Source organism: Odontesthes bonariensis, chromosome 3 (assembly GCF_027942865.1).
Source record: "Odontesthes bonariensis isolate fOdoBon6 chromosome 3, fOdoBon6.hap1, whole genome shotgun sequence".
Classification (NCBI taxonomy): Eukaryota; Metazoa; Chordata; class Actinopteri; order Atheriniformes; family Atherinopsidae; genus Odontesthes; species Odontesthes bonariensis.
In genome coordinates this window covers 41,899,128-41,913,656 of record NC_134508.1, presented here as the reverse complement: position 1 = coordinate 41,913,656, position 14,529 = coordinate 41,899,128, and the positions used below count along the sequence as shown (strand labels likewise).

General features: G+C 43.1%; 1 protein-coding gene across 1 annotated transcript in view; it reads left to right on the top strand.

Annotated features, from left to right (window-relative positions):
* The window catches only part of plxnb1b (plexin b1b), a 151,483-nt gene that overhangs the window by 88,864 nt on the left and 48,090 nt on the right, over positions 1-14,529 (top strand). The window contains exons 8-13 of the mRNA XM_075461853.1: positions 2,890-3,046; positions 7,160-7,268; positions 10,830-10,938; positions 11,795-12,691; positions 14,031-14,165; positions 14,267-14,389. Of these exons, the coding sequence (XP_075317968.1) occupies positions 2,890-3,046; positions 7,160-7,268; positions 10,830-10,938; positions 11,795-12,691; positions 14,031-14,165; positions 14,267-14,389 (1,530 nt within the window). The remainder of the gene's footprint in view (positions 1-2,889; positions 3,047-7,159; positions 7,269-10,829; positions 10,939-11,794; positions 12,692-14,030; positions 14,166-14,266; positions 14,390-14,529) is intronic.

Genomic DNA, 14,529 nt, shown 5'->3' with positions numbered 1-14,529 from the left:
ATGCATCAAAACCTTTAGACCTTTGTAGTTTTTAACTAATTTTCAGTCAACTCCTTTTATCTGACCATTATCAGAGAAATGCCTTTGTCAGATTTTTTTTTTTTTGTGTGTGTCTGTGTGTCTTAAGCCACTTAATGTAACACTGACCTATGAATATTTTAAGCATAAAAAAGACACTTAACTCAAGTGGTAAACCAGTGTTTTTACTAGTCAGAACCATTTTTGATTTGCAACACAGTTTGGCAGGCAAACAATAGTATTTTTGTGCCAAGAAGGTGATTCAAAAAGCAACCTCAGCTAAATACTTGACCAAATCTCTGCTAGTTGTGCAGTTTGTCCTTAAGAAAAATAAGAAACATGGACAGTGAAGGGCAAAAGCAGTGGTTCGTTTAACATATATGTACAGCAGATTAACAAAGTGATGGAAGGGGATGAACTTAATAAATAGAAAAACATCCAGAAAAGTCCTAAAACAGGCTATAAGAGATGCTTTTCTCCTATAGATGATCCATCCTTTGTTCACTAAAGCTTCTTGAGTGGCTGTCAAGACCCAATCCTATAGAATGAAAATGTGGAAAAAAATCCATCCTACCCAGACGCTGGACCTAAACTTTATTGAAGTAGTGTGGGATCTTTAAGAGTGAGTAAAAAAGGCAGCCGACATTCATAGATGAGCTTTGGAATACGCTTTAAGAAGCCTGGAGAACAATCCCAGAAGTCCATCCATCCATCCATCCATTATCTTCCGCTGGTCCGGGGATCGGGTCGCGGGGGCAGCAGCTTGAGCAAAGAGACCCAGACGTCCCTGTCCCCGGCCACTTCCTCCAGCTCTTCTGGGGGGACCCCGAGGCGTTCCCAGGCCAGCCGAGAGACATAGTCTCTCCAACGTGTCCTGGGTCTTCCCCGGGGCCTTCTCCCAGTGGGACGGGCCCGGAACACCTCACCGGGGAGGCGTCCAGGAGGCATTCTCACTAGATGCCCGAGCCACCTCATCTGACTCCTCTCGATGCGGAGGAGCAGCGGTTCTACTCCGAGCCCCTCCCGGATGACCGAGCTTCTCACCCTATCTCTAAGGGAGAGCCCAGACACCCTGCGGAGGAAACTCATTTCGGCCGCTTGTATTCGCGATCTCGTTCTTTCAGTCACTACCCACAGCTCGTGACCATAGGTGAGGGTAGGAACATAGATTGACCGGTAAATCGAGAGCTTCGCCTTCTGGCTCAGCTCCTTCTTCACCACGACGGGCCGGTGCAGAGCCCGCATCACTGCAGACGCCGCACCAATCCGTCTGTCAATCTCCTGTTCCATTCGTCCCTCACTCGTGAACAAGACCCCGAGATACTTGAACTCCTCCACTTGGGGAAGGATCTCATTCCCAGAAGTCTACTTTATTAATAATAATTACAAGAAAACTCTTGTTGAAGAGAAAGGTGGTCATTCCAAATGTATTGGCTTGCAAACTCATTGGCATTTCACCAATTCTGTTTTTTGCCTTACATACTATATTTCTATTTATGTTTATGTCTCAATAAATCACTGCTGAAGGCAAACAAGTGAATTATTAAAATCAAGATTGAAAAGACCTAACACCAAAGTCACATGAAATAATAAATTTAGTTTGGAGCATATTTAGGACCAACTGTTCTCTTTAGTTCTTTAAAGCCTGTCCTCACTAGAATTGTAAAGCCTGGATGTCCTCGGTTATGAAAAAACCAAAAGATTTAGTAATGCTTCATCTTGACAAGCATTGTCCATGTTGAATCAGTGGTTCCCTGTTGTTTGTTTGGCATTGCCTAATATATAACCAGGGGAGTGAAAATACTGTCAAATGTCACAATAACTGAGCTTTAACAATGTAACTAAGTCAATTTTAGGGCTAGCAAATTAACAACAACTTCGACAGGATGGTGTATTGACTTTCACCCCCCTTTTGAACTAACGGTACTTCCTTCAGTGTGCCAACACTCATTTTTGTAACTTAATTAAAATAAATCTCCTGCAATATTGTTACATTTTAAAAGGTGTGGGTGGAACTTCTCATTCACATCTCTCATCTCCTCCACCATGATTTATGCGGCAGTAGCCACATGCATTTGTTAATGCAGACCCCTTAATTGGTGCTTTTCCCTCTCCTTTCATAACATGTGGAAACTGATGTTAAAGGGATAGTTCGCCTCTTTTGACATGAAGCTGTATGACATCTTATATTAGCAATATAATTTATGAACATTGACTTACCCCCTGCTGCGTCCTGTGAGCCGAGTTCCAGCCTCGTTTTGGCGTTGACGAAGGTAGTCCGGCTAGTTGGCTGGGGCTTAAAAAATAAAGCGTCTTGCTTCTCAAAACAATATGCGTTCAAAAGAGTAATACATTACATATAGCCGGACTACCTTCGTCAACGCCAAAACGAGGCTGGAACTTGGCTCACAGGACGCAGCGGGGTAAGTCAATGTTAATAAATGATATTGCTAATATGGGATGTCATACAGCTTCATGTCAAAAGAGGCGAACTATCCCTTTAAGGTACAGTACCACTAACTGCTGGTAACACTAATATGCTGGAGTTTCAATAATGGGAATAATGGGTAATAATATAAATGGGACTGGATTATTTACAATATCATTGTATGCTATGTTATAAACAGTAAAAAAAAAAAAAAAAAATTCTTCAAAAAATGATGATTAGTTTTTATACATTGTTTGTCCATGTTTGACTGGTCTGCTGCCGCTTGTCACACCAAACTATGTGTTCTATGTGATTTATATATTATACATTTATATGTGGTTTAAGACCAACCTGCTTACCTGAATCTATTTGCATTTATGAGGTTGTGCACATGCAATAATCTACTAGTGGTTTACCTCAATATGAAATTGAATTTTTCCCAGGTGTCACTGTCCATCCCAGGACTTCCTGTGTTGGAAAAAGGCGAGTCTTACTCCTGCTTCTTCCAGGACACCCGCAGTCCTGCCACTGTCACCCAAACTGGGGTCACCTGCCAATCTCCTGACACAAGAAGAATACCCATCGTGCCTTCAGGACAAGGTGGGTTGCACTTATTCTGTTTTATATGTACTGTAGTTGTAATTCCACGCAATCTTTGTGTCACAGTTTCATCCTCCCTGTGTCCTCTCCGATCCCTCTGCCTCAGTAATTTCCCACTCTCCCTGTCTCTGCTCCACTCTACCTGCCGGCCACTCCTCCCTAATCGGCCCAACTACACTCACCTGCAAGCTCAGCTGCAGCTCATTCCCTATCAGCCCTGCATATAAGCCTCTTCAGCACTCTCACCCTTGCCAGAGTGTTCTACTGCATCGGTGCAAGACTTTCCAGCGATCATTCCCCGCCTGATCTCTTGTTGCCAACCCTGCCTGCCTCCGACCTGCCCTCCTCGCGTGCCTCCCAGTGAACTTACCTGCCTTCTGTCCCCGACCACGTGCTCTGTCTCAGCGTCTCTGGCATCTGTCCGTTCTGCTGGCTTTGACTCCTCCGCCTGGGCCCAGCTCCTCTGTTGCTCGCTCCTCGTGGCACCTCTGCACCATCGGCAGGCTCTTCTGGCTCTGGACACCTCGCCTTGTCTACCTAGTCTCCCGTAAGGTCCTGAACTGTACCCGTGAGCGGGTTCAACTTAATCCCTTCCTCTAGCCTGAGACCCAGAGACTGCGTGTGGGCTATTAGCCTGAAGATTGAACTGTTTGCCGAGTTTCCTCATCTGCTCAAGCTCCTGTTTTGCTGGTGTAAAAATAAAGTCATTAAGGTCAATAAGGTCATTACCAACCATTAGCCACCATGTTGCAACAGGCGGCTCCTGCCTCGTGTTTTTCACCAAGCACTGCTCTAGAGCCCCGGATGGGAGCCCCGGAGCGTTATTTCGGGGATCCCAAGGGCTGCAATGCGATCCTGACGAACTGTTCCATCCTGTTTGCCCTGCAGACCCACACCTTCACCTCACAGGCGGAGAGGGTCGCTTTCGGCATCGACCATCTTACTGCAAGAGCACGTCTGTTGGGAACAGCAGAATGGGAGAGGGGCACGCCAGACTTCCGTACTCAGGCCTATCTTAGCGACTGGAACTCTGCAGCCCAGTACAACGCTTTCCTCAATAGCGCCATATATCAAGGATGAATTGGTCTCCTTCCGCCTTCCCTCGAGCAGCCCCAACCCTCTCACAGAGCCCACGACCGGGGTTGGGGGGGCTGAAGCCATGCAGGTGGGATGGACCAGCCTGACGCTTGAGGAGCGGGAGCAACGACGCCGTGGGAACCTCTGCCTTTACTGCGGCCAGGTCGGACACTTCGTCTCCCATTGCCCAGTAAAAGGGAGGGCTCAGCAGTAGAGAGGAATGTTCTGTTGAGCCTGGCCCAAGACTTGACTGTGGAGGTCATCGTCCAGCTGGGTATCAACCAGGTTACTCTGCCACGTCCAGTGCCAACCAGCGCCCTCGACGGTCATCTCCTGGGGACCGTCACTCATCAGACCTCGCCCATCCACATGCTTCTGTCCGGTAAACATTACAACACCATACAGTTCCACGTCCTGAAATCGCCTCCCGCTGATATCCGTTCAGCCAAGAGACTGAACTCCTGCTAAGCCTGGTGGTCATTATTCTTCATCTGGTTCAACTTCTCTCTCTCCTATCGTCCTGGCTCCCGCAATGTCAAACCAGACGCCCTGTCTCGCCAGTTTATGGCAGAGGAAGAGACCGCCCCTAACCCTGACACCATCCTCCCTGCTCCCCATCTGGTGGCCGCTCTCACCTGGGAGGTGGGGGAATGGGTAAAGGCCACGCTGGAGGATCAGCCGGTCCCAGTTACTGTCCCATGACTGCCTGTTTGTTCCTCAGGGCTTGAGGTCTGATGTCCTGCAATGAGCCATGGTGCCCGACTCACCTATCACTCAGGTATTCAGCGCACCAAAGAGGTCCTGCTGCGACGGTTCTGGTGGCCCACCTTGGAGAAGGACATTAGAGATTTCGTCAACGCCTGCCCGATATGCAGCCAGCATAAGGTTCCCCAGAACTAGTTTTGCAGCACGTGTTTCGGCTTTCATCCTCCCATCTAATGTGGTCTCAGATCAAGGTTACTAGTTCACCTCTCTATTCCGGCGGGTGTTCTGCTGCCTCATCGGGCCACCACAAGCCTGTCCTCTGGTTTCCATCCCCAGTCCAACGGCCAGTCAGAGATGATGAATCAAGAAATGGAGACGGCACTCCGCTGCATGGCATCTAAACATCCCTCTACGTGGTCCATGCAGCTGCTGTGGTAGAATATACCCACAACATCCTAACCAGCTCCGCCACAGGACTCTTACCCCTTCCTCTTTTCCCAGCTCTGGAGAAGGAGGCCTCCTGCCCGTCTGTTGAGGCCTTTACCCACTGTTGCCACCAGACCTGGACCCAGTCCAGGGCTGCTCTGCTACGAACCGCCGACTGGTACTTGATAACCACCATCGTTCCCGGGCCTCCACTTACCTGGTGGGCCAGAAGGTGGGGCTCTCAACCCAGGACCTTCCACTGAGGGTGGAGTCCAAGAAGTTGGCCCCCAAGTTTATCAGGCCGTTTGTTATTAAGAAAGTTGTCAGCCCTGTGTTGGTTTGACTCAAGCTGCCCCGCTTGAGTGGATCCACCCAACCTTCCACATCTCAGAAGTCAAGCCTGTTGATGCCCGCTTCTCAGCCACACCACCACCTCCCAGGATCACTGATAGGGGCCCTGCTTTCACGGTTCGCCCCCTGCTGCGCTCCCATCCTCCTGCGGCGATATGGGTATGAGGAGGATATGGTCCTGAGGAGAGGTCATGGGTCCCGGCTTGTCACATCCTGGATGCGCAGCTCGTCCGGGAGTTCCATCGCAGGCACCCTGATCAGCCTTGCAGTGGGGAAGCCAATGCCGAGCCTCTGTCCTCCCCATCATCTGAGGTTTCTGACGACGAGGAAGAAGAGGAGGGTATATCCTCTGGGGGAGACAACTCACCCTCCGAGGACAAAGAGGCTGAGATGGAGTTTTCTGAGGAGTTTTGGCTCTGTCCTTTCTCCTAGCGAATCAGCCAATTTGAGAATCTGGTTTGAGTGTCCCTTTGTTTAAAGAGGGTCAGTGCCAGCACTAACTTGATAAAAGATGGAGCTGAAGTGAGTTCTACTACATGTTATCATTTTCCGCAGGACAATCAAAACAGTGAAACTAGTGAGACGCTGATACACAGCTTGGTTAGACTTGTTGCCAAAAGGCCTTTCCTCTGTGGAAACAAAGATCCACTTGAATACAAGATATTAAGTTATGGTGTCCATCATCTTTCCAAAGTAACAGCTAATTGATATATCCTTTACCACCTGTTAACTCAAGACAACAAAACTTGTGTTGATGTGATAACAGGTTAATTTTTCTTGTTTTCTCAAGATCACGACATATATAGGAACCTGTTGAGAAAACAAGCCTTGGTTTGCCAAGATCACAACATTAGTATATAGTAATATATCACTTTTTTTGTTGTTAACACCAATGTGTGTTACAGCACTCAATTTAAAAAAGATCATTATTATCACGTTGAAATGAATGGTTCCTGTGTCAGCACTTAACTCACAGTTCATTATATCTGTCAGAACAGTAGGGGATGAATATTCCCGTATTTGCTTTGTTGTTGATATAGTATGAGGAATTGCAGAATATATTTGTTGTTTTGACCATAATTTCTTATGTTTATCATGGGACAGTACTAACCAACCATATGTGTTATGATCTGAGAACGCGATAGCTTATTTAAAAAAAAAAAAAAAAAGCAAACTGAAAGTATTCCTTGAACCTTCGTAGCAAATATCCATCACAGTTTTGGAATTATTATTTCCAAAGAGGCTGTTAGGTGTTGAGTATGAATATGACTGGAGGGCGGCCTTTTAGCCTGAAATCCTACTGTGTGATTAGATTTGTAGGCTCTGAACACATGAAAGGGCACATCGGTTTAATTTGACCTGTTACCCATGCTGTCTGGTCCAAATGCCCTTTCATTCTCACCCCACTGTGTTCCAACTGTACTATAGATGCAAAATCTGTAAATCAGGAACAATAAACCTGGTCAAATATTTCTAGAGCCCTCCTTGCTCAGCTCAACACTGAGATATAACACAATTCATTGATTTCCTTCTGTCTGTGTGTATTCTTCTCAGATTTTGTCACCCTCACCTTGTCTCTATGTTTTGGGGATGTCATCGTCACAGCAAGGGATTACACCTTCTATGACTGTACAGCAGTTAAGCAGCTGTCTGGCAGCATGCCGTGAGTTATTACCTATGATTTATCTCTTCTACTCTGTCAGTCTCCTTTTTATGTACTCTTTTCACTGCAGATCTCATTATCAAGTCTTGCTTGCATTCTGAAACTATGTTTTTTTTTCTATTTTATTTTCAAGCTTATTCATTATTCCACTTTTATTTATATCTGTCCCTTTTCCGTATATTCTCACTCATTTCAAACCTATAAGTTTGTTCTTGTCATATTTCAGAGCAATGTCCGTCATATGTCCATTCACAATATATTATTTGTATCACTATCATGTGTCATGAACCTAAAACCATGTTCCTTACTCTGACCATTTTGCAATATGCACCTCACATGACCCCTCGTTTCAACAGGTAATCACAGGCTATATTTACATGCACAACAGTATTCCAACTGTTGACCTTGTTTTGAATAAGACATTTTTCCAACTATGATGTTTATATAGTTACCATGTACGGTAGGATATTCCACTCACATTCCCATTTACATGTCACAGAGCACATTCTAATTAATGACATCCTCAATCTGTCCCCCTATGGCAATCTTTTGCCCATTATAAGCCTTCATTACATCCCTATCTCTTAAAACAGAGCATTATTGGGTTTCTCCATCCCCCAAAAGTGTCTTCTTCTTTCACAGCAATCTTGTTTTCCACTGACTGCTGGAGTGAAAAGCATGCGTCACAAGATGCTATGAAAACTCTGGTAGGTCATAATGGCATGATTAAGGTTAGAGTAAAGATTAATTGTCAGCACACTACACATAGCTTAATTAATCCATTGCTCACTTTGAAAATGATCTGATTCAGGTTAAGGGAATCAGAAAATGTTGTTTACGTAACAGAGTAAGGAATTAATGGAGTTGATATTGGAATATTGCTGTGCATGTCAGCATAATTGTGTTCTCAGGTATAATCAGAGATCTTTTTTTTTTTTAGTTGATTAAAAAAAACTAGTGTTATAGCACTGCATTTTAAAATGCTATTTAACCCTTACAAGTAGAATATCAACTGTTATACTTGCTATGGTTTGATGCTTAATGTATATAAAAATACTCAAACAAGGCAGGATGTTTTCCACAGCATTGGAACCTTCGATGTAGAATCTCACAAGCTGTTCCTTAAGTGCCTTCAAGACCCAGTGGGAGACACCAGACCTGATCCCAATCTACAGTCTTGCTCCAGTTCAGTTTCTCTGGCTGGCTCTTCACCAGACTGCTGGAGACAAGTGAGGAGGAAGGGAAGGCGGATAGGGTCTCAGTGTTGCCTGATTTTAGAAGGAGATGTTGAGAAGGCTATGACTAGTCCATGACTGAGATTCTGGGTGAGACAGTAGAGATGTCACAGCAAAGCTGTAGGTCAAGAGTGTGTAAAGATTGAGTGGTAAGGAGACAGGAGAGGAGAACGCTGACCATCCTCCACATTTGAACCTGTTGGAAAACATATTCAGCATACACTGGCTTCTAAGGAAATCACGTTATTTTGCCTGTGGTAAAGAATTGGAATTGTAAAGTGGAAAGAATAATAATAATAAAAAAAAAAACTTTGATAATAAGCATATAAAAATAGAAATAGAGCAGATACAACAATTTAAAGAATTGCATAATTAAAAAGGCAGTAGCATTTAATGAAGACATATCCTTGTTTGAACAGGTTGTATTCTCTCTGCTATCTGTGCTTTTCTCTTTATCTGTCCACAGTCTCATTTCCTGGTACTATTGTTCAGATAAAAAAACTGAGGCTCAATTCTATTTTCTCTTACCACTGGTAACATAATAAAAGCTATTGGAGCACATTGTGGGGTACTATGTGCTCCAATGGGTGCAAGCTATAATCTCTATATGTTATGTTATGTTTATGCATTTAGCAGACGCTTTTATCCAAAGCGACTTACAAATGAGGATATAACATTACAGCTAACGTTAAAACTAACAACAGGCTATGTAGAAGGAAACCACTAGTCAGACTCTGTCAGAGGTGACAGGGGTGACACTCAGTGGGGTTACATGGCACAGTTAGGATCGGATTATTGGCTAAATTACAATAAGACTGAGTTATTAAGTTCATGTATACACTTTAATCGGACAAGAAATTGGATCGGATTGGATTACTCAGGATCGGATTAAGACCCCGAGATAACTCGGTTGAAAGTCAAATTAAACGTGCATGTAGACGGTGAAGCTCGTGGTGAATTAGACTTTGCGTTCTGCGCATGCTCGAGATTTTTTCCTGGGGTCGTGAACCAGAAGTCGGAAGAGACGATATTACTGTTGTTGTCGCCGCCGTCAGAAAGAAACAAACAACGCGATGGAGAATGCGCCGTTGGGCATCGCGTTTGTGCAATAAGAATGCTCACCACAAACGAAATGTAGAGACGTAGCTTTATCTTGCTCTTCGTTCGCCATTTTCTCGAATGCCTGAGTTTGTTGTTGTTAGTGGTGGTGAAGCGGTCAATCGGAAGTGGCTCTATTAGCAATAGTTGAAATGGGTACAGAGCCACCTATCGTATCGGAGTATGACATGCTTTGTGCCTCTGATTCAATTCATTCACCGCTATATATCCAAGGAGAATTACCCTTGCTCAGATAAGGAGCATAACCCAAATATAGCTATAATCGAATTAATCTCACCATGTAGACCCAATGACAGTAGAGATAGAGTGCAGGCATAGAGGGAAGTACAGAAAGAGAACCATTGATTAAGAACCATCTGATTAAGACCGCCCTTTCAATGGTCTTTGACAGAAACGGGAGGAAAGAGACCGGCCGATAGTTCTCCACATGAGTCGGAGGGAGGTAAGGTTTCTTGAGCAGCGGTGTAACCCGAGCTTGTTTGAATGTGGTAGGAAATGTGCCCGATGTCAGTGAAGCATTAATCACGTGTGACTGCTGCAGTTACAGTAGGAGCAATGGATTGGAATAGATTAGTAGGAACCGGGTCCAGCAGGCATGTAGTAGAACGGCTACATGTGAGAAGTTTAGACACACAGCTCTCAGTGAGAGGGGTGAATTAAGAAAATGATGCAGTAAGACTTCTGCATTCTGAGTTAGTGGCACACATGTTTAGAGAAGGTTCGGGTGTGGGCAGTTAGGTAAACTGTTGTTAGTTGTCAGCTGCCACTTTGTCAGTAAACAATGAGGCAAAGGTGTCTGCCATCAGATTGGTAGCAGGTGGTGGAGGTGGAGGGTTAAGTAGAGTTTTGAAGGTGGAAAATAGTTTCTGGGTGTCAGTAATACTGTGAATCTTGTCAATGTAGAAAGACTTTTTTGCATCAGTGACACTGGATGAGAATGAAGACGGTAGTGTCTCAAATTTAGTTTGATCTGCAGGATCCTTTCAGCAGCTCTGAGGTTGGTGTGCAGCGACCGGAGGGTATATATATCTATATCTTTCTATCTCTATATGATTATTTGTCTGCTCTCTTTTCCCACCTGTACATTTAGATCCCCTCCCATGTTTCATCACAGACCCTCTAATCTGTCACTGTTTACCTTTGATTTTGAAGAGAAGGCATTACTTGCTATATCTAATGTGTACATATTATTATACTCTTCGTGCAGTTGTCGTGGATGTGTTTTGAGCAGATGGGGCTGTAACTGGTGTGTTCACCATCACTCATGTACTCACAAGCCCATCTGTGAGGAAGGGGTGATCATCTACAACCAACATGTAAGTTACAGCATAAGATCAAAAAACGAAAAGCATCATGATAAAGGCATTCAGAAAGTCTTAAATGTTAAATGATTTAGAGTTTTTGTTTAATCCAGGCACCGCTGTTGTGTCATTAAAAATGCTCTCTTTGTTTTCAAATTCTTCATGAAAGGTGTCAATGCAAAGTTCATCCATAAACCAATGAGGTACAATTTTGCTTTCATAAAAGCAGTATGTTAGGGTTGTTGTAAGTATAAGTGGAGTGTTGCACTTTCGTCTTTGTTTGTGGGACTTTAGAATGTTTCTTGTGCAAGTGTGTCATCAGGCTTGACAAGAAAAACAAACAGATACGTCAGGTCGACAGTTATGTTGCATCACATGTGAATGGGCTGATACTGTAAATGCCTGTAGAAAATATACCAAGAACCTCTGTATAGCTATGTTGTCAGATACTGACACATCAGAGCCCATTGTGTGTTTTTCCTGCATTGAACAGGCTTGGAAACACATCTACTTAGCCACAAAACCTAAAAGAAAAATACATCTATTTTAAGAAATAAATGTTTTGCCTCTGGAATTACAGCTGATTTTGAATCAATATTTTTTTAAGGGGAAATTCCTTGAAACCATTATTTTTTTTACTTTGATAATTGAACCCTTTAAAAATGCTTAAGATACTGATTAAACTGTTTAATGTTCTTCCAAAAAAAAAAAATAAAAAATAGCATCTCAATGTATTGGCCTGATTGTGGGCCTCTTTTGCCTATTCAAGTTTGACAAAAGTCATTGCTGTTCATTTGTCATAAGCATGTGTCCATTTTCCTCAAGTTTTTTTTGTCTCATCCTCCTATTTTCGTTCTCCTCCCTTTCCCAGTTTAAACTCCCCACCTCATCGACTCCCACTACTAAAATAATTAAAGTCATCACAACACCGGCTGCCAAAACAGCTGCCTCAACAACAACCATGACAACCACAACTCTTCCTACAACAACAGCTGTAATCCCTGTCACCTTAGCAACTACTCAGAGGCCTACCACCTTTCTCACACACACTACAAACACCAGCCCTGAGCCAATCACCACACCCACTACTCTGCTCCGTCAGCCTAACGGCACACTACATCTCTGCACAACAGCACCCACCATAACTCAACCTCTAGAGATCACCACCAGGAAGGAAGATGACACTGTAATGGGCAAGCTTGTTGTTGTCACTCAAAGCAGCTCTGAAAAAGTTGCTGTTACACCCAGCTTCATCATGGTTGCAGCAGAGTTTATACCCATCACTGTGGCGGATGGTCTGAGTGGAGATCAGGACCCTGTGATTCCTCTGATTATCCCAGATGCCTCCCCACTGGAGGTCGTGATGGAGTCAACCCCCAACAGCAACCAGGAAGTCGATGTAGCAACGAGTCTGGCAGAGCCTCCTACCCTGGCCTCGTCTGACGTTACCCTGCATACTGTCCCGTCTGTGGAAGATACAGCCGACTCTGAGCCTTCTCTTTATCTAGATCTAACCCAGACTCCCATACTGGCCAAAACGGAGAGCCCAAGTGTCAACACTGAAGTACTCCTATGGTCAAAAGAAGTGAATGGGTTTGCTGATGGTGCTATGAAGTCAGACAATGATAAACCTACATCTTCAGCTCCCACAGTGCTCTCGGGTGACGGGGAAGTCAACCTTGGTGTCACATCTTACCCACAACTGATGGATACAGACTTAGAAATAGAACTGGACTACCAATATGATCAAGCTGATGTCTTCCTTCCGGTGAGTTCCACTGACAACGTCTTCCTCTCCTTCTCTTTCTGTTTCTTCCTTCTCTAATAATGTCATCAGTTCCCCAGTACTCCAGAACTCCTGACTAGACTCTATACTGCTGCCACAGGAACAAAGTTTTGAGCAACTTTTCAGTCTCTCCTTCTCTCCATGCTCTTTCTATGCTGTCTGATGCCTGTGTTCTTCTTGTTTCACTGTTGGACTGATACAAAGAGAACCAGCGGGTTCCTCGTGCTACAGCAGTCTTTTTTTTTTTTCTTCCCCCCAGATTTTTCACATTTACAGCTCAGTGGTACTTAAAAGCAAAAACAAAACAAACAACAAAAAAAACCAAAGATTTTTTTTCTCAATGCAGCACCCTATCTTTGTGAATATGTATATAATTTTTTTTTTTTTTTACCTCACCATACAAGGTATGTACACATGCAAAGTTATGAAACTGTATGACTTGGTGAAAATATACTGAGATATTGGAAACAAACATTTGATAACATGCAATAAAGCAATGCAATGGATGATCAAAAGGGAAAACTTGCACTTGCCTACTTGTCAAACTTGTACATTTTCTGTCAGTGTTTCTCACCAAAATTTATTTATTTTTTTTTTACTTTTTTTATTCAAAAGTATGGATATTAAAGAAGTTCAAGAAACTTATATTGTCACATATTCATCTTTTAAGTATTAAAACGTTGACAGTCTTGTAAAGTGTCTGAAAATCTTTTAATGAACACTAATGGTAACCTCATTATGTGCAATCTAAGTCATAAACCAGCTTAAGGCAAAAAGCGAAATATATTGTCATAGCATTGTCAGCTAAAAGTCAGCTAAAATCCAACATATCAATGTTAATTTATTACATTAAAATTAAACTGTATATTTAATCACTCAGTGGGATGATGAAACTTGCATGTAGGAGATGATTTGTTTCATTTGCAGATGTTTTAAGGCTCAACAACTTATGCTCAACGCTCCAGATACGAGCAATCCCCCAAGCTCTCCAAGTTCAGTTACTCTTATGAAGTTACTTATACAACCAGGGTTTGGTTGCAGCATTGCATCTTTACCAACCGTTAAAGAGGATAATAGGAGCTTACTCACAAAAACAGATTTTTTTATTTTTTTTAATTTCTGTGAAATTGAAAATTTAATTGTTTAACTAAAATAAAGGAGGACTGTACTCAATATAATCATATCTAAACGATTCATTTAAAATTAAATTCAATACAAAAATTTATTATCACAAGATTAAGAAAAATTAAAGTGTTCAATAAAAAAATGAGTGTGAGGAAGATCCTATCGTGATATTTTGTGTATGTGTATTGAAAAACAGGGTGATGAAGGTTCCTACATCAGCTGGGGTTCTTCAGCTTGTCCCTGTGTGGAGAAGGTCCATGATTTGTCTTTATTTCCTATCGGAGTGGAGAGGAAGATCACCTTACTGGCACGCAACTTACACCTCTATCAGGTGCAACACAAAATTTGCTCTCAAAATCTATACAAGACAAGAATTCATTTCTTTGCCAAGGCACTGTTCTATTTGTCAAACGTGACTCTTTGTGTGTTCAGGATGCAGAACTGGAGTATGAGTGCGTGTTGGTTATCGAGGGGCAAACGGTGGTGGTGGATGCTTACGTGGAAACTGATGATATGAATCCATCAAACTTTGACATCACATGTCAACTTCACCAGGTGTGATATGAGAAGTCGTTAGTTTATTGCAACTGTACAGTTACAATGTACAGGTTGAGTGAATTGTAATTCAGGGATAAACACACAATTTTTAAGTAGAATTTGTGATATTTGGGAATTCTTTCAAATTAAACTGCTGT